Source organism: Manis javanica, chromosome 4 (assembly GCF_040802235.1).
Source record: "Manis javanica isolate MJ-LG chromosome 4, MJ_LKY, whole genome shotgun sequence".
Classification (NCBI taxonomy): Eukaryota; Metazoa; Chordata; class Mammalia; order Pholidota; family Manidae; genus Manis; species Manis javanica.
This window is the reverse complement of record NC_133159.1, coordinates 167,662,717-167,683,334: the sequence shown is the minus strand read 5'-3', so window position 1 is coordinate 167,683,334 and position 20,618 is coordinate 167,662,717. Positions and strand designations below refer to the sequence as shown.

The following is a 20,618-nucleotide window of genomic DNA, read 5'->3' as shown; positions in this document are numbered from 1 at the left end:
CATGTTTACTTCAGCAGTCAATGTGCCATGCTAGCCCACATCCCACAGTCTGCAGAACACCACTGCAGGCTCATGAGACAGTAAGAAGAAAAAGACGTAACATCCTGGTATTATGAAAAGAGCTGTGTCTTCGCAAACCTGAATGGGCCTCAGAGACCACCAGAGGTCTCTGGACCACACTTTGAGAATCACTGCTATGGAGCTTAGAGTTAGGAATGATTAAGAAAAGCCAAAAAGAAGGGAACATAGAAGGTCAACAGAGTGATAATTATTTATGTGTACAAAGCAATTTATGAACTCATATAAGTAAAAATTTAAAAGAACACAGTTTCTTTCTAGGGGGTTGACAATATATTGACGAAGTTCCAAAAAAAGGGGCAATATCATTTCAAATAAGAGAAAATATGGGCTTTAGAGATTCCATGATAAGCCTAAAAATACATATACACAACTTAAAGATTCTGAGTTCACAACCAAAACAACCAACAATTATTTTCTACAGAAATATACCAGTAAACAGAAAGACATCCATATAGAGAACAAATATCCCACAATAAGAAAAGAAGAAATTTTAGACATATATGTGTGCAGTGTTCCCAAATTTACAGAGGAAAAAGCTATAATTATATGTGCATTGTAACCTAAAAGCTGTTTTAGAATTTTTCTGAAGTAACTCCTAGAGGTTCAGCAAATACGCCCCCTCACTTTTTAATCACTCACCTTGGGTATACATGTTCATATGCAAAGCTCCTCTCAGTTTTTAAATAGTAAAGTTAACTTTGGACAACTGGAGAGATTAGAATGCCAATAAAGTGAAATGAATAAGAGAAAATTTAAAACCACCTGTTGTCCCACTGAGAATGCCTGGTTGTTGAACTGCTGAATAAATTCTGCTGCCATCTTGTCAGTATCATAAGGGTTGGAGTCGATGCTTTTTTTCTGCAGGAAATCAATCTCCATCGTCATTGTGCCAATACACTGTTTGGCCTTGTCAAATGTATATAAGAACACTAGAAAAAAAAAGAAACTTTTTTAAAAAACAGGGACACCAAATACTTGCTGGGTTTTGAGCAACTAAAAGTTTCACATAAATGAATCAAACAGAACTTGATCAAGAGGGGCTTTACATGGCCTTCTTTGGAGGGACACATAGGCACAGATTAAAAAATAAGAGTAACCACTATAGATTTTCTTCTCCTCTGAATTAATTAGAACATGTTGAATAGCACTCTCCTCTCTAGTTTTACCCCTCACTTGACTTATACGGGGAAATCGCAGCCTTCCCTCCAAGGCCTCTGCATCTCTCTCCTTCTCATTTACCAGAGGACAAAGTGACAGCATGGGAAGTCCCAGTGGAGTCGGCAGAGCATGCTGTTTTCAAACAAGATTTTTGTTTGACACAAGAAAGAGCTGAGAGGTGTGTGGACTCTTTTTCCCTAACAAATTAGGATGCAGGACAAAAAAAAACCAGTTTGAAAAACAATGTCTACTAGGGGGATTTGCTCCAGAGCAAGTTAGAGTTTGGCATATTTTTTTTAATACTATAAAGATACTTTCTAAGTACCTACTATATCCAGGGAACTACAGTAAGTTCTGCATGTAGAATACGGCAAGGACCATGTTTTTAACTCATCTTTGTATTAAGAGTACCTAACAGTGTTTGGTAGATGCTTAATATATTAATGCACTGTTTAAATGAAACAACAGAAACAGCCTAAAACCTATAGTGTCCATGCTAACAACAAAGGAGGCAAGACAAAGGAACTTTGGTGTCTGTGTGTTTCAACAGATTCTGTTAGTAACTAGAAGAATCTAAGTAAATCATCTAGCTCTCTGTGTCCTGATTTGTCACATCTATAAAATAAGACTGGATTAGATAAATCTTTATGGTTCTCTCAGAATATAAATTCTGTCCTAAACTTATTTTTGTAGACTAGCCACTTAAGTTACATACAAGTATTTCTTATAAAAATCTTTGAATGAAGATGCTTGTGTAATCATATTTTTATATTTTGGCTTGCTGTTGTAAAGGGGGACACACATATTTTAAAGGTAAACATTTTCAAAAGCAAATTAACAAAGAAAGCTAAGGTGAGGAATGGAAAATTCACTGAAGATCAAAGAGTAAGTTCAAATCTTGGCTGAAAATTTCAGAATATTCTCCTGCCTCCCCTTCTGGATGCTTTGTTCTTTCTAAATACTTCTTAGAGAGTATAGGTTATATGACAGAAATTTTCATAAGCAAGAAAGCTTAGTTGTTTCCCCACATAGTGCAGATATGTATAAGAAATAATAATGTAAAAATAAATAACTTGATTCAGCAATTCCATTTCCAGGTATCAGTCCCAGAAAGACTCTTGAACATTTGCCTAAAAAGAGATCTATAAGATCTATAGGATTTTTATTGTAGCATTATTTGTAATAGTCAAACATTGAAAAAACATAGATCAGTAGGGGAATAAATACAAGATGGCATATTCATAATGTAGAATACTGTACAGCAATTAAAATAAAAACTTGATGTGTATTTAATAAAGATGGGTGGCCCATTGAAACATAATATTGAGTAAAAAACATATACCACAGAAAGATCTGTACAGTATGCTATCACTGTGTGCATTAAAGACTCCAAAACAATTCCACAATGTCATAATACATATGTGTGTACACACATATGCATGTATATATACATGTGTATGCCACCTTTATATAAAAAAATCTGTGTAAGTGTATTAAAATATGATCATTACTGACTATAGTTTTCAAATGCACTTTAATTTATGGTCAATGTTCCTAAATAGAAAAGACCAAGCTGTTACAGTTTCAAATGCTATGGGCAGGACCATGGACAGTATCGCAGGCAGCACCATGGTCAGCACCACTGTCGCCCTAAAGGAACAGGTGCCCTGAGGGATGATCCAAGAGAAAAAGGCCAAAATGATTTTGGTTTTTTTCCAATTTAATGACTAATAGCAATATAATGTCAAAAGACCAATAAAAATATTTTTATAAGTAAAAAAAAATTTATAGCCAATGTTTTGAATAAAAAGACATTATAAGGATAGGTATACTATAATAGCTAAAAACATGTGTTCATTGAACACCACTCTGTAATACTTAAAATACAGCATTTCTAGATGGAGAGAAGACTAAATGATTTTTCTAGAAAATTCCCTCAGACTAAAATCACTGACTTAACTAAAAAATTCTCACCTGTTCCAGAATCTCTGAATTAGCCCTCCTCTTCATACCACATCTCCTATCCTGTCTCTGCCAATATCTCTACTTAAATGAATCTGTTTTCTACCTGTATGGCCACATCATCCACATCCCCTAGACCCTCAAACCTTTCCCTGCCTCAAGCTTACTCCACCTTAGTCCCACCTAAGCAAAATTAGTCTTATAATTTTGCCTATTAAATCTAGTTGAATCACCTTTTAAAGAAATAACTTTACAATCAAAATAAGCATTTCTGGAAGCAGGAGAATGCTTTAAACACAATTTAAGCCACCTAAGTTAAATAAATAATTGATAATACAAATTTATCAATTCATCAAGATTTATAACCTTGAATTTTCATACCTTTTCACAACAGAATTTATCTACATTAAAAGATAAATTTAAGCACACTCTTAACCTTATATTTAGAAAAATAAGTTTAAAAGAGTTAGAAATCTAAGCTACATAAACACCGATTTTCTCATTACATTTAACAAGTGTTCATTTTTATTTGTGTTATATAGGGAACCCTGGTTTTATGCACTGACCTACGTCACTCTGGTGCTGAACACTTCCACTGTCTCAGCTTCTAACTGTGCTTCAGGTGAGGAGGTGGTAACTAAGGGAATCACTTATGTCAGTGTTTCCTAAAATGTGGGTGGTAAGAACCACTTAAGGGTGACTGTTTAAAACACAGACTCATTTATCAGACTCCCCAAGTGAGGGGCCTGGGGATCTTTTTTTTTTTTAAAAAAAAAACAAACTCCCCAGGCATTTCTTTCAGGTAAGTCTGGAATGCACTAATTATGCAACCCTTTCCATCAGCCCATATGTAAAGTAATTTCCTTTACTTTCACCCCCAATAAAAAAAATGTATCCCTTATACTACTTACACAAAGAAAAAGAAAAAAGCCAACTAAATATAGCCCCAATATTTATGCTCCTTCTAACTCAGAAAAGAAATTTAAGTTGCCATGTCCCTTAATGAGAAGTAGGATGTTCTTTCTTGTCACTTTACCAACTTCTATTCTTGGACATCTCTATAGTAGCCTGGTCTAAACCAGGCTAGTAATGTGTTCCAGGCAACTGCTTTACATATTTGTCTTCTTTCAACAAGTTTAAAGTTACTATACCCTTGAATATCTTCAAAAGTTTTGGATCTAGAGGATAATGGTGGTCCATGAATCTGAACATTCCCATACACCCTCCAAAACCCCTGGGAACAACAAGGGCAAATAATGCCACATACAGTCCACACCTTCAGCTTTACTAGGAGACAGAGAATACCATGAAACCCAACTTACTTGAAAGTACAGAAACACACAACAAAATTACACAGCACTCCCATTGTGGAAGAAAAGGAGAAAGGAGAGCAGGACATAGAGAGGAGAGCAGACAAAACCAACTTCCTAAAAGTCCAACACCAAATACCAAAACACTAAACAAAAAAGGCAGTAAGAGTGGAAAATTAAGGATCATGAACAAACAAAAGAGAAACAAGCTATGTCAACCTCTCTACCCCATCTCACCACTATTATTTATTAAAGAAACTGTACTTCTCTATATTGACAGATGAGAATGCTCTTGAACTAATAATCTTGACTATAAAGTTATGAGAAAACAAAATAACTCCACAAAGTTACTATGAAAAAAAGTAACAAAATACTGTAGCATTTCAGCTGATAAAGCGTCTTCCCCCAAAATATCAATCTTGAAATAGAAAATATATATTTACTGTACCTTTAAACTGAATTAAATATTCTCAACAAGTATTTAGACATATAATACTAAAAACAAAACACCTAAAATCAGAAGATTAAAAACTAAGAACAGAAATATACAAACAAAAGAAATGCAAAGAAAGTTTATTGAACTCAGGAAAGAAATTAAAGAAAAAGACAAAGAAAAGGAAAGAGCAGTAAATAATAAATCACAAAGTGCATGGGAGAGTAGATTTAAATTAAAATATAATAAGAGGGAGTGAAGAAAGACAGGAAAACAACCAAGATGATAAAAATAAGATAAATAATTTAAAAAGAACAGAAAGTGGTGTAATGGAAGACAGACAGAGAAAGTCTAACATACATATAACTGGAGCCTCTGAAAAGAAAATCTAAACAATTGGTCCAGAACTCATATTTAAAATCATAATCTAAGAACATTTTCTGGCAATAAGAGAAAGCTTAAATCTACATACTGAAACGACCCATTGTATTCCTGGGTCATTGACCCAGAGTGACCAATTCCAAGAAATATACTAATAAAAATATTAGACTTTAAAGACAGAAAAAAACCTCAGTGTTCCCCAGCAGGAAAACCACCTATAAAGGTAAATTAGGCTGGCATTAGACTTCTCAAGAGTATCATACAAAGCTAGGCAGTTGTGATGCAGCATTCTCAAGAAATTTAAGGAATGAAAACAAGCCAAGAATTTTATTTTTTAATTATTTATTAAGGTATGATTGATATACACTCTTATGAAGGTTTCACATGAAAAAACAATGTGGTTACTACATTTACCCATATTATCAAGTCCCCACCCATACCCCAATGCAGTCACTGTCCATCAGTGTAGCAAGTTGCCAGAGATCCACTATGTCCCTTCTCCGTGATACACTGTTCTCCCGGTGATCCTCCACACCATGTGTACTAAACATAATACCCCTCAGTCCCCTTCTCCCTCCCTCCCCACCCGCCCTCCCACATCCCTCCCCTTTGGTCACACCCCTCCCCTTTGGTAACCACTAGTTCATTTTTGGAGTCTCTAAGTCTGCTGCCATTTTGTTCCTTCAGTTTTGCTTCACTGTTATACTCCACAAATGAGGGAAATCATTTGGCATTTGTCTTTCTCCACCTGGCTTATTTCACTGAGCATAATGTCCTCCAGCTCCATCCAGGTTGTTGCAAATGGTAGGATTTGTTTCTTTCTTATGGCTGAATAGTAATCCATTGTATATATGTACCACTCTTCTTTATCCATTTATCTACAGATGGACATTTAGGTTGCTTCCATATCTTGGCTATTGTAAAAAGTGCAGCGATTAACATAGGAGTGTATATGTCTTTTTGAATCTGAGAAGTTGTCTTCTTTGGGTATATTCCAAGAAGTGGGATTCTGGGGTCAAATGGTATTTCTATTTTTAGTTTTTTGAGGAACCTCCATATTGCTTACCACACTGGTTGAACTAGCTTACATTCCCACCAGCAGTGTAGGAGGGTTCCCCTTTCTCCGCATCCTCGCCAGCATTTGTTGTTCTTAGTCTTTTCGATGCTGGCCATCCTTACTGGTGTGAGGTGATATCTCATTGTGGTTTTAATTTGCATTTCCCTGATGATTAGTGATGTGGAGCATCTTTTCATGTGTCTGTTGGCCATCTGAATTTCTTCTTTGGAGAACCATCTCCTCATATCCTCTGCCCATTTGTTAATTGGATTACTTGCTTTTTGGGTGTTGAGGTGTGTAAGTTCTTTATATATTTTGGATGTTAACCCCTTGTTGGATATGTCATTTACAAATATATTCTCCCATACTGTAGGATGCCTTTTTGTTTTGTTGATGATGTCCTTTGCCGTACAAAAACTTTTTAGTTCGATGTAGTCCCATGAGTTCATTTTTGCTTTTGTTTCCCTTTCTTGAGGAGATGGGTTCAGGAAGAAGTTACTCATGCTTATATTCAGGAGATGTTTGCCTATGTTGTCTTCTAAGAGTTTTATGGTTTCATGACTTACATTCAAGTCTTTAATCCATTTCGAGTTTACTTTTGTGTATGGGGTTAAACAATAATTCAGTCTCATTCTCTTGCATGTAGCTGTCCGGTTTTGCCAACACCAGCTGTTGAAGAGGCTGTCATTTCCCCATTGTATGTCCATGGCTCCTTTATCATATATTAATTGACCATATATGGTTGGGTTTATATCAGGGCTCTCTAATCTGTTCCATTGGTCTATGGATCTGTTCTTGTGCCAGTACCAAATTGTCTTGATTACTGTGGCTTTGTAGTAGAACTTGAAGTTGGGTAGCGTAATTCCCCCTGCTTTACTCTTCCTTCTCAGGATTGCTTTAAGCCAAGAATTTTATAACAAGCCAAGCTGTGCTTAAAATATCAAAGATACAGAAAAATAGTTTGAACATGCAAGAACTTAGGGAACACGGTAATGTATATACTTCCTGGAGGAATCTACTAGAGGATAGGTTTTATCCAACCAAGTAGAAACTAGCAAAATGACTGATTATGATCATTTAAGAGACTTAATTGTAGAGTTAAGACTAAAATAAGTGTATGATCATCTGTGAAGAATAGCATGTAAATATGCTCTGACAAAGTAGAAAGAAAACAACTAAAATGTACAGTATGGAGACTATAGTTAATACTGTATTGCATATTTGGAATTTGCTAAGAGAATTTTTTAGATCTTAAAAGTCCTCATCATATGAAAAAAGACAACTTTTGTAACTACGAAGTGTGACAATGTTAACTAGACTTATTGCGGAACTATATTTCAACTACATTTCACAATATAGATATACACTGAATCATTATGTACAACATTATGTTGTACACCTGAAACTAATATGTCAAACTAATATATGTCAATTACATCACAGTTCTTTAAAGAATTTGCTTCTTCCACTTAAAAGACTTAAAACTTATAAAAAAGCAACTAACAAAATGAGAAGAGAAATGGGAAGGCAGAATATGATTGTTAACTGTTGCATAGGTAATAGATGACAGTCAAAAGATACCAATTAGAATTGACAGAATAGAGAGAGAAAATGATTTCAAAAAATGACAGTTGGTCAAAATACCAACAGTATTCTTCAACAAACTGGAACAAATAGTTCTAAAATTCATATGGAACCACAAAAGACCCCATATTGCCAAAGCAATCCTGAGAAGGAAGAATAAAGCAGGGGAGGATCTCGCTTCCCAACTTCAAGCTCTACTACAAAGCCACAGTAATCAAGACAATTTGGTACTGGCACAAGAACAGACCCACAGACCAGTGGAACAGAATAGAGAGTCCAGATATTAACCCAAACATATATGGTCAATTAATATACGAGAAAGGAGCCATGGATATACAATAGAGAAATGACAGCCTCTTCAACAGCTGGTGTTGGCAAAACTGGACAGCTACATGTAACAGAATGAAACTGGATTATTGTCCAACCCCATACACGAAAGTAAATTCAAAATGGATAAACGATCTGAATGTAAGTCATGAAACCATAAAACTCTTAGAAAAAAAACATAGGCAAAAATCCCTTGGGACATAAACATGAGCAACTTCTTCATGAACATATCCCCCCGGGCAAGGGAAACAAAAGCAAAAATGAACAAGTGGGATTATATCAAGCTGAAAAGCTTCTGTACAGCAAAGGACACCATCAATAGATCAAAAAGACATCCTACAGTATGGGAGAATATATTCATAAATGACATATCCGATAAAGGATTGACATCCAAAATATATAAAGAGCTCATGCACCTCAACAAACAAAAAGCAAATAAGCCAATTAAAAAATGGGCAGGGGAGCTGAACAGACACTTCTCCAAAGTAGAAATTCAGATGGCCAACAGACACATGAAAAGATGCTCCACATCCTTAATCATCAGAGAAATGCAAATTAAAACCACGAGATATCACCCCACACCGGTTAGGATGACCACCATACAAAAGACAAACAACAACAAATCTTGGCAAGGATGTGGAGAAAGGGGAACCCTCCTACACTGCTGGTGGGAATGTAAATTAGTTCAACCATGTGGAAAGCAGTATGGAGGTTCCTCAAAAAACTAAAAATAGAAATACCATTTGACCCAGGAATTCCACTTCTAGGAATTTACCCTAAGAATGCAGCAGCCCGTTTGAAAAAGACATATGCACCCCTATATTTATCGCAGCACTATTTACAATAGCCAAGAAATGGAAGCAACCTAAGTGTTCATCAGTAGATGAATGGATAAAGAAGATGTGGTATATATGCACAATGGAATATTACTCAGCCTTAAGAAAACAAATCCTACCATTTGCAACAACATGGATGGGGCTAGAGGGCATTATGCTCAGTGAAATAAGCCAGGTGGAAAAGGACAAGTATCAAATGATTTCACTCATATGTGGTGTATAGGAACAAAGAAAAAAACTGAAGGAACAAAACAGCAGCAGATTCACAGAACTACAGAATAGACTAACAGTTACCAAAGGTAAAGGGCCTGGGGAGGATGGGTGGGAAGGGAGGGACAAGGGGTGAGAAAGGACATTACGATTAGCAGATATAATGTAGGGGGTGGGGGGGCACAGGGAGGGCTGTACAACACAGAGAAAAAAATAGTGATTCTCCAGCATCTTACTATGCTGATGGACAGTGACTGTAATGGGATATGTGGTGGGGACTTGATGATGGGGGGAGTCTAGTAACCGTAATGTTGGTCATGTAATTGTAGATTAATGATACTAAAAAAAGAAAAAAAAATGACAGTTGGTCAGTCTGGGAAGAAGTAGCATATAGGAATTCTCTGTATTATTTTTACAACCTTTCTGTAAACATGTATTTTTTTTAAACCTTTAGAGAAATAATATATATTCATTTAATATTTTACTTACAGACCTCTCTGAAACATGCCAAAATCCATATGGCTCATGGAACTTTGCTCAACAAAAGAGATTCCTAACAAAAAATATATTAATGTAGTAATCAAGATGTGACCATTACATTTAGGTATATAATTCAGATTCCAAATGTATGGTGAGTATCACGTAATATCATACTTCTGGTTTAATGGAAAACATAAAATTTGTGACAATCATGCTTAACAATGGTTAAGTGAACAGGGAAATGGACAAGGTACCACTGAGGTATGCAAAGATTTAACAGTTCAAATAATCAGCCCTTCTGAGAAAATATTAATGGGAAATACGAGACAAATATTTCTGTAGACGGTAGTTTCAGCCCATGAGTGATCATTCTCTTCATGCATTTAAAGTAACTTCAGTTGTTTGTGAGCACTAAAAACCAGATTCAAAGTAAGTCTTTGCTCAACAAGGTAATGATACTACAATTCCTTATATTAAAAAACATAGTTTGAATTTCAAAAGTTAAGTTTTCATAATTACTTTTAGATATAATTGAGACTATATTACCACAGGTCATCAGTTATACTGCTGTGCACAGTCAATTCCAGTTACCATATTTATATTTGTTGGTCACCAATAGCACAAATTTTATGGTCCAAAAGAAATATATCAACCCAGCAAAATGGTTACATTCAATTTTCTTTTAAGAAAAGATTAAGTAAATTTAGGAAGAATTGGCTTTTCTTGGTCTCATTTTCAAATTACTGATACAAATTTACCAGAGAATAATTATGTATTTTTTGCGTAACATCAAATAATCTGCAAAAAGTTTCCAAGACAGCTGCATTTCTTGTTCAATTTCCAAAAATAAATAAAGGCTTTCTGACTGAAAGCATTTACATTCCTAGTTCTCTAAAGTAAACATTAAAAAGCAAAGTACACAGGATGACCTCTAGGCTTTTAAACAGCCCGCTTAGTTACATAAAGTATTCTCTGTTCCAACACTCCTCATACTCAAAAGATATTTATTTCCTAAGAACATGACAGTCTTCATTTCAAACCATTCAGTCCGTTTCCATGGCAACACTGCGGGATTCCTTGGCTACCATAAGTCGCATTAGTTGACTGTGGAATTTCTCAATCTTCTTTACATCTTGAGCTTGGTCTGTTCCATACACCAAACAAACTAAATCATCTGTTACTTTAATACACAAACTCCCATCAGAATGCCTATATTTGAGAACCACACGTGCCTTCATAGGGTCGGCGAGGTATAGTTTCTCGGCCGCGCGACTGAACTCCTCCCAAGTCTGGTATTGCAGCATCGTGGGCCCGCGGCGGAAAGCGAGGGGAGGCAAGGCCGGGACCCGAGGCCGCACGACCCGGCCCACCCACCAACTCACCAACCCACCTAGCGCCTCACCTAACATGTATTTTTTAAGTTTTAAAAGCAAGCAGAAAAAAAGCTGGCTTAATTACACTTGCATTTTATTTTCTTCTCCTACTGTATCTATGAAGTTGACATGCAATTATCTGACAATAAGATTCATACTCTACTTTTTGAACTTTGCCACACTGCGTAAGACAGGATGCCAAGTTTTTGCTTATTAGCTCTTTGGCTTATAATCTGCAAGTGGCTTAATCCTTTTTTCCCTCTCAAGTCATAAATTGCTTTCTATGCCCTTTCCCATGATGACTTTATAACATACTTTACTAAAAAATATACATCACTCGCTCAAGTATTGCCACCATTTCTTCCCTTTAATCTAAATTTATCTTTGGTTAAAGGGAGGATAACCTATCTTTGGATAAATAAGATATCTCCTGATTTATCTTTCCAAACCCAGCAGAAAACATATTTCAGTATACAGTAAAATGGATCACCCAGGAATACCAATTATTCCTCTTCAATATAACTTAGACTAAAAAACTTTTTCCGAAGCCACAATTTCACTAAGTCCTATTCAACTTAATTCTAGGCAAGGCAAATAACCCCCAAGTTATTTTCCTTGACTCCTAAGCTCTCCCCACCCCTCACTACATTCTATCCACATTGACATTAGAATTCTGTTCTAAAGGTAGGATTTTGATAGGTTCTTTTAGAAATCTTTAGGAGCTTTCAATTGTCTTTGCATAAAATCCAAATTTTTCAGTACATACTTCCTGGCCCTCCACTAACAGCTTACTCAACTCTCACCTCTAAATACAACCCAGGCAGACAAGTCCTTTCAATCAGGCAAACATACCTCACAAGCACTGTCTATGATTTGTTTGCTCCCGTCTCAAACCTTTTATTTATATTATTTCTCATCTTAAAAGCCTCTCTTCCTTGTGTCTAACATGTAATGCTTTTCCCCTACTTCATAATCAAGCTCAAAACTCCAGTGCCTAGAAAGATTTCTCTGGCTAAGTTTCCAGTCTCCAATTCACCCTGTTCCACTTTATCTTGGCACTTTTACACAGAACTCCTAATGGTAATATTTGTGCACATATTTACCTTTTACACACTCTGCTAGTTATGAATATGCAGATATTCTTCCCCCCATTAGACTCCAACTTCCAGGCAGAATAGCAAGTCAGTAAGAGGAAGACACTATAACTATTTACTTGCTGTTTTCATAGATCTAACCAGTAATAAGAATAGGATGAATGTTTAATGGCCTGGCAACCAGCAACAGAAAATTGTACAGACCTCTCTGTGAGAAAATCATAAAGAAAAATCTACCTCAGGTAGCTAAAAAATTTACCTACCTTCTATTTCTTGTCCAATAGAAAGTCCAGCCCATTTTCGCTGTAAAAATAAAAGAGAAGGAAAAAAGATGCTTAAGAGCAAATCAAGCGAAATTGGAGAAATGAGGAAAAGAGGAATTTCTATGAATTTCAGGAGCACATTCAAAGAACAAACCATGGTATGCTTGTTATGTGCTGAATTGTGTCTCACAAAAAGGTTAAGTTGAAGTCTTAGCCTCCCCACATCACCTGCGTATATGAGCATATTTGGAAATAGGGTCTTTGCAGTTGCAATCACATTAAGATGAGAGCATATCTTATTAGGGTAGGCTCTAAGTCAATACCACCGTGTCCTTATAAAAAGTGAAGAGACACATGGACACACGGGGATAAAGTCATGTGATGATGGAAGCAGAGACTGAAGTGATCCATCTACCAGTCAACGAACACTAAGGACTGTCAGTCACCTTAGAAGCTAAGCACGAACAGATTTTTCCATGGGCCTTCAGAAAGAGCATGGCCCTGCTGACACCTTGATTTCAGACTTCTAGCTTCCAAAACTGTGAGAGAATAAATTTCTGTTGTTTTAAGCTGCCCAGTTTGCGGTACTTTGTTACAGCAGCCCTAGGAAACTTGCATGCTAGTTGATATTGAACATCTATCCCAAACATTCAAAGCTTGCCTTTTTACACTAAAGCTGGCCCCACTGAGTAGGATGTTCCTTTGCATATATAATCCTCTAGAAGGTCTTTGTAGTATCATAATATGTCAGTGTTCTAAATGTACTATGGTTAGTTATACTGTTTGTTAAAGTGTCACCAAAAGAAAGCCATTCAGTTCAGGAAAACTAAATTAGAACTGGTCAGATATTCTTTACTGATACCCAAGCAGGGATTCAAATCATTAGATGGTCACCACTTCTCTCTGGATACTAGCCAAAGGATTTTCAGGCATTTGCAAGGAGATGTTAGCTTCTCCTTAGGTACTGACTGGTTACAATGGCAAGAATGTACAGAGGTGGAACAGATAGTATTTAGGCAGAATGCCAGGCCTGGCTCAGTATAGATTCAGAATTCGTAATTACTGATAACATTCCAAAGAACAGCAGAAAAGTAATTTTTGGCTGAAAAATCAATAGTTTGTTTGCACATCTGAACATGGTGGATTTTGTGGGGGATAGGTAAGAAGATGCTGCTTTTTGAATATGTGCAACAATAGTGCTCTCCCTTCCAGCTTTCTCACCACAGGTCACTTCTCCTGCCCCTCTGCCCTTCACCTCCCTCTTCTGTAATTACCCATTTCACTTTCAGCCAACCTGAAATTTAGCAGCATGCTATTTAAGCCCAGACTTTGGTTTACAAAGCAGCCACATTTAGGTTCTGCGCTTTAATCCCAAAGACAGGCTCAAGGGATAAGAATAATATTATCTATCATATGGGGTTGTTTTGAGAATTAGATGAGCTAACATACAAAAAAGAACTTAGAATAGTACTTGGCCTACAGTAAATTCTGGGGATCCTTTTTTTTAAAGCAGAGAGACAAGAAAAAATAGTCAGAAACCCCATTTCTGATGACCAGAATTCCAAATGTAGTTCTGTAAAAGCTGGCAAACTCTAGGAAATACACCAGACCTTTGATCTATAGAAACAAATGTGAAAAGTAGTCCTGATAATGCTAAGGCATCCAAAAAGAGAGATAGGGTGAAAATTTTCCTTAATTTTTCAGGTTTTGAAGAGATCTGGAGTAGTTACCTAATTAGTGTTTGATCTCTTTCCCTAAACCCCAGGGCAGTAAATGAATGCTTATTAACATACTAGAAGGAGGCAGGGGTTGTGTTTTACATTGCTTAGGACTGTGGGATCAGCAGCATGAGTAAGATGATAAAGGAGAAAGAATACAGACTAGTACTTGTGATGCTCCTAGATTATGTATTAGATGCTTTTGACAGTGCTAGGCACCCATTCCCTCCACAAAATCCACCAATAGTTACAAATGGAATCATAATCCTTCCACTGGTTATGGAAGCTCAGAAAGTCAGGTTGTAATTTGAGATAACAACTACTCATATCATACTCTTCTGTCTGACATCACTGCATTTTAAAATCACTCTTACTAAATGTCAATCTTAGGAGTAAATGTTTTTATATTTTTTTGTGTTACCCTGCAAGTTAACGCTAAGATAACTGACACTTTATCTGATAGCTAATTGATATTACTGAAGAATTTTTTAATATTCGGGAAAAATCAAGACAATGAAAAGCAGATATAGTAAAAATTGGCAATTAAGAATATATCTTTAAATTCCTTATATTATAAAATACCTAGATGTTTTTCATCACTATATATCAACATGTTTATAAGATGATGCTTGCTTTAAATGAACTGATTCTTCTGTAACTTTCAAGCAAAGAAGAATATAAATTAATATCTGAGTTACCTGAGGTAAGCTGAATGCAATGCTCCCTGGAACCACTGATGGATGGGTCCTCAGTGTAAAGGTATACCTGTGGTTGGGAGATGTCCTCACAACCACGTGCCTAGAAGTCAGAAACACATACAATACTCCATGATAAAGGAAATAAAGAACATCAGTTCCAAATGTGTTCCAGCACATTTCCAACAACTGATGCTTTATGATTATCAGGTGGAAACATGGCATTAGATGAGAGTCCTGAAGGAAGAGGACCACAAATTGTATTTCCAAAAACTGTCAGCACTTCAAAATGTTTTCCAGACATAAGGAGAACCTTGGGCCAAACACACATGAAGCAGAATCAGAACCAAGTTCAAGAGAGCACATAATATCCAAAACTTCAATTTCATTACACTTTGAGTTTACGTAAAACTGAGGAGTGATTTGAAGTCCTTGATATTAAGTAAAAATTAGGTGAATTTCCTCTACTGAGAATTATTTCACATCTTAAGTAGATAAAGGGAGGAGAACCAAAGATAGAAGAGCCAGGACATAACAGTCCAAAAAAAGTTACTTTTTAGGACTGTTCATTAAATTTCTTTGCAGACTCTCACAAGAGTTTGAAATAGTAACAACCTGTAAAATTTAAGAGATGGCAAAAATGAAAAACTTTCACAAAATACATGTTTTCATATAGATATCAGTGCTTACTATTTCAAAGCATTTTGTGCTAATTCACTCTGCTCAGAAGTTACCCATAAACAAATAAAATATAGTCATCTCATGACAATCTCCTACACCAAGACACTACCAAGTACTGGGAGATAGAAGCTTCAAACTCTTATGCAAGAGCACTTTTTAAAAATTATTTTGTAGAATGCTGTAATTTTTAATTATTCACCATTAATGTTTCTATACATATTGTTTTGCCACTAAGAACAGAAGTTCCTTATATCTACTAAATTTTAAGTGGCCCTACCATGAGTACAGTGATCATTTGACAAATGCAAAAGAATTCCATAAACAAATTCCCACCCTGAGTATTCGTACTCCAGCTTATATGTGGAAAGCTCTGTGTTCAACTTCATATCACAGAATTTTTAGGACTGGAAACAATATTAATATAATCACATAGTACAGCCCCTTACTCTGAAGCTGAAAGCCACAGATGATTAGCAATTCTAACTCTACGAAACTCAAGTATTTCATAGAATACCTTAAAAAAACCAAAGAAAGGCTCAGTTAAAATCTTGCTTCTCTGTTCCTTATTTCCCTAGTCTGCCTTCTGGTACAGCCCCTTCACCTCCTTACCTCTACCAACTTCAGAAGCATATGGATGGCATGGAACTTGGTAGTATGGTCTTCAGAAATTCTGACAGTGGGTGATGTAGGGAATCAGTTAAAATAAGTGACAATAAAAGATGCTTATAAAGATTCTACATTTGTTGTACATCTTTTAATTTTCATGTCTCTTAGATGATCACAGTAATAATGATCAAACAATTAATATTTATTGAGGGCTTATTAATGTGCTAGGCACTCTTCCAAGTGCTTTATTTGTCTAAGTCATTCTTCACATCTACCCTGAGGAAGACATTATCATCATCCCCATTTCATAGGCTGGGACACGGAGGCACAGAGACGGTAAATAACTTAATTACGGTCACCCAGTTTGTAACTGGCAGAGCCAGGATTCACTCAGACAATCTGACTCCAGAGCCAAAAACCTAGTGACTAGGTTATATATGATTGATTCATATAACTAGTATGTCTAATTCTGCTAAGAAAATCGATAAAAAACAGGTTATATTTTAATAAAAAGGTATGTATGATTTTGAAAACATTATTTTATCAGTTTAGATTAAATACAGTGAAGACTAAAATACATAGCTCTTTCTCACCTCTTTCACTTTCCAACCCAGCAAGAATAATTTTTTTATTAAGGTATTATTGATATATACACTTTTATGAAGGTTTCACATGAAAAAAACAATGTGGTTAGTACATTCACCCATATTTTCGTGTCCCCCCATACCCCATTGCAGTCACTGCCCAACAGTATAATAAGATGCCCAAGAGTCACTATTTGCCTTCTCTGTGCTACACTGTCTTCCCCATAATCCCCCCCACACCATGTGCACCAGTCATAATACCCCTCAACCCCCTTCTCCCTCCCTCCCCACTCGCCCTCCCCCACCCCCCCCTTTGGTAACTGCTAGTCCCTTCTTGGAATCTGTAAGTCTGTTGCTGTTTTGTTCCTTCAGTTTTGTTTCGTTGTTACACTCCACAAATGAAGAAAATCATTTGGTACTTGTCTTTCTCCGCCTGGCATAATATCCTCCAGCTCCATCCATGTTGTTCAGCAAGAATAATTTTAAAAATTATTCTCAAGGTACCTAAAAAGTAAGAGTTCCCTAGAAGTTTCTAAAATACCACTTATCATGTTAGAAGAAAGCAAAGTTAGATACTCACTGGCCAGGCTGGAAATCTTTTTCATTCACAACTGCACAATTGGTTAAAGATAATTCATCTGTAGGACATCTTGCAGCTTGCATACTCTATAAAAATCAATGATAGGGAAAATAAATTTAAGTCATCATTTATAACCTTAAAGAATAGTTTATGCTTCCTCTACTCTATTCCTCATCACCTGTAGTAAACACCTATTGTTTTTGACTCCTAGCATCTTCCTCTGTGATAACAGCAAACCCTAATATTCCTTCCCCATTCCACATGTTTTGGTAGGCCTGCCAATCACAGCACACATGCCACCACAGAGACTCCTGTTTCACCAATGGGATTGGTATATATGTGCTAGAAGAAAGGCATTCTCCCTTTGCCTCAATTCCACATGGAGGAAGATGTTCTGCTCTAAAAGGGAGTATATTTATCACAGAGAAAGCAAGGTGACAGAGAAACACACAAAAAGACACCTTGAAACACAGAAGTGACAACCAAGTTAAAGCCCTTGAGATGGGCCTGAATACTGATTATGAGACAGTAAGTTTTCTTTTTACTCAAGCTTATTCAAGTTGGTTTTCCATCTCTTCCAATGAAAAGAATTTGATTGATTCAAATGCAATAAAGCAAATGCAATAAGTGATGGAGTATATCACGAAGAAGTATACTTTTATAAGACATCCCAAGAGGCTATGAACTGTATCTCCTATAGCTCAGAAAAAGCATCTTCCCGATATCACCCAACAAATATAATTACAGGGTACTATTTTTAAAAAACAGCCATTAATCTTTTTGATCAACAATTACTAGCACAATGTTCTTTCATTTCTTTTATGTAACTTATTTATCCAATAATTTTTCCCCATTCTCTAGGGCTTCCTAGTTAGTGAAATATGACACTTGTAGTCATAGTCTGTTTATGACTGATGTGTTTATCTTCAAAGCTCAAGCCAAAGCTGATTTTTCTTAAATTTGTCTCACAAATACAAATTCATAAAGGAAAATAAATTACTTTAGTTTTGTTTTGATTTTAATGAAAAGGCTAGTTTCAATACAGTTATCCCAGCTGTTTACCGAGCAGTGATCTCTAAAGTGGGATACGTGCACTAAAGTGTTTGGAAGATAAGCCAAGTATTGAAATAAACTAAATTTAGAAACAGACCTCTGAATAAGTGTATCACAAAATACTGAACCACGATTTTAAAGAGTAATTAAGCATTACTTTGTTTTCTACATATTAATAAAAATTAAAATGAGTATATTTCATCTCTAGCCCATACTTGTTTTTTAGATGTTTTACTATGAATATAAACTATTAGAATATCATTTATAAATAAATATGCAAATATATTGATGATACATGACCAAAACATTTCTTACACATATGGGATTCATGATAAAATGTTTAGAAATCACTAATTTAAAATGTCAGCTGAATAAAGTCTAGGTCATAACTTTGCTTTCTGAATGAGGCAGTCACAGTGTGACCCACATACTATGCCCACAGTCAAAGTATAACAAGCCATCTGACAAAAACGTGCCAATCCTTTTTAGTTTCCACATACCCTGGAGTTCCTCTCACCTACAAGCTTCTTTCTTTTATATTCTTTTTTCTCCCCTAATTCTGAGACCCTTGCTTAGCCAACTCCTACTCATTGTATAATATTCAGCTCACACATTACTTTTTCTAGAAGACCTTTCTAGACACCTTTTCTTCCCCACCAAACTGATAAAATAAACTTCAGGTAGAAGCACACTACAGTATTTTTATTGTCTGTTCACATGTTTGCATTGCATAAAAGATTGTAAGCTTCTCAAAGAGCTCAAATTCTATCTTACATCTGTGGTTCCTGGGGCTAGTACAGGAGGGCTTGGCACAATTGAGTGATCACAAAACACTTACTGAATAAATGAACTTATGGATCAATACAAATTTATCTCAACTGCAGAATAAACAGCACACAAAGTATGTGTCAAGGTTATTGAGGACATGATATAATTTAATTATCTAATAGTTTAAAATTAAACAGAATTGATATAGCCAAGTAATAAAAATTGTACAAAATGCTAAGTTAACCTTTTCATTTGTAAACTTGTTTACTTGTCAAAGAGGTGGTGTCCTTCAAAAAAGAGTGAAAAAAATCTGGGAGTCATCTGGCTAGACAACTAAAACAGATGCTATTCCTCCCTACTGGAATCTAGAAGCATCTGTGTTTTTATGGTAAGTGAAGTAGGGTATCTCATTTTCTCATCAAAATTTAAGTCCCTATAAATAGTAGCTGTTTACTTACCACAGTAACGCCAAGGGAAAATTCCACAATTCTTCTCACACAGACCTTGTCTCCAGAAAACAATAATAAAAGCCCAGCTACTATAGCCATGCAGCTAGTAAGAAATGAAAATACAAACTGGTAGGCAACTTTATATAGGTTTAGTTACCTGAGTTACTAGAATATTTAACTGTCTGAAGGCTGTAAAATGTTTTCATTAATAACCTGAAATATAGAAATTATTAACTCATTACTACTCAAAAGAATGAAAATCTCAACAAAATCTTAATGGAAACTTTAGTGGAAGTAATTATATCATTACTTATTTGAGAGCCTTTAGAGTACATAAAGAGAATATGCTTAATCAAATAAATTTGGGGGATTTAACCAGAACTTCTCTGGGCAATATTATATAGTTTTCAAATTTAAATACATAGTTTTATCCAAAAATCCACTTTAAAAATTGGATTATTTAAGTATACACTTTATTGTTTACAAAGAATTTATTAGGGCAAAATAAGCAGACAAAAAAAGAGTGTAGTACCTGACGAGCAGAGCTCATTACCAAATACCTACCCCCACCTGAACAGCAGCATTCACGAGCCCACTGGTTCTTCCTCTGTGGTGTTTTAGGCCTCAGTTACATCTCTGTACAGACATACAAACACCCCACAGGAAAGGGAAGTAGGATAGAAAACGAAGTTGCCCCAGAGCTAGCTCAGTTGACAAGTCTCACTCAATTATTTCTTGTCAGAAAAATGACATTTTAGAACTACACTGTTCAATAATTACTAGACACATATATCTATTAAAATTAATTAAAATTAAAAATTTGTTTCTTCAGTTGCACTAGCCACATTTCAAGTGCCACATGTGGCCAGTAGATATCACTGCAGAACGTTTCATTGGCTAGTGTTAGTTAGTCTAGAAATGTGAGACAGGCCAAC

General features: G+C 35.8%; 2 protein-coding genes across 5 annotated transcripts in view; both read right to left on the bottom strand.

Moving 5' to 3' along the window:
• Positions 1–20,618, bottom strand: part of NSF (N-ethylmaleimide sensitive factor, vesicle fusing ATPase) — a 152,609-nt gene that overhangs the window by 100,794 nt on the left and 31,197 nt on the right. For 3 of the 4 annotated variants that reach the window (XM_036997145.2, XM_017647523.3, XM_017647532.3), the window contains exons 1-6: positions 20,248–20,282; positions 19,693–19,786; positions 17,414–17,499; positions 14,966–15,065; positions 12,550–12,589; positions 844–1,010 (exon numbers count right to left, since the gene is read on the bottom strand). In XM_036997145.2, the coding sequence (XP_036853040.1) occupies positions 844–1,010; positions 12,550–12,589; positions 14,966–15,065; positions 17,414–17,499; positions 19,693–19,786; positions 20,248–20,267 (507 nt within the window). In that variant the 5' untranslated portion in view covers positions 20,268–20,282. Of the gene's footprint in view, positions 1–843; positions 1,011–12,549; positions 12,590–14,965; positions 15,066–17,413; positions 17,500–19,692; positions 19,787–20,247; positions 20,283–20,618 lie in introns of those variants that run through there. The other variant, XM_036997147.2, reaches the window with a different exon arrangement.
• Positions 10,804–11,391, bottom strand: LOC118968135 (signal recognition particle 9 kDa protein-like). Its single transcript, XM_036997149.2, has one exon. It carries the CDS (start codon positions 11,226–11,228, stop codon positions 10,863–10,865), a length of 366 nt encoding a protein of 121 aa, XP_036853044.2. The 5' UTR covers positions 11,229–11,391; the 3' UTR covers positions 10,804–10,862.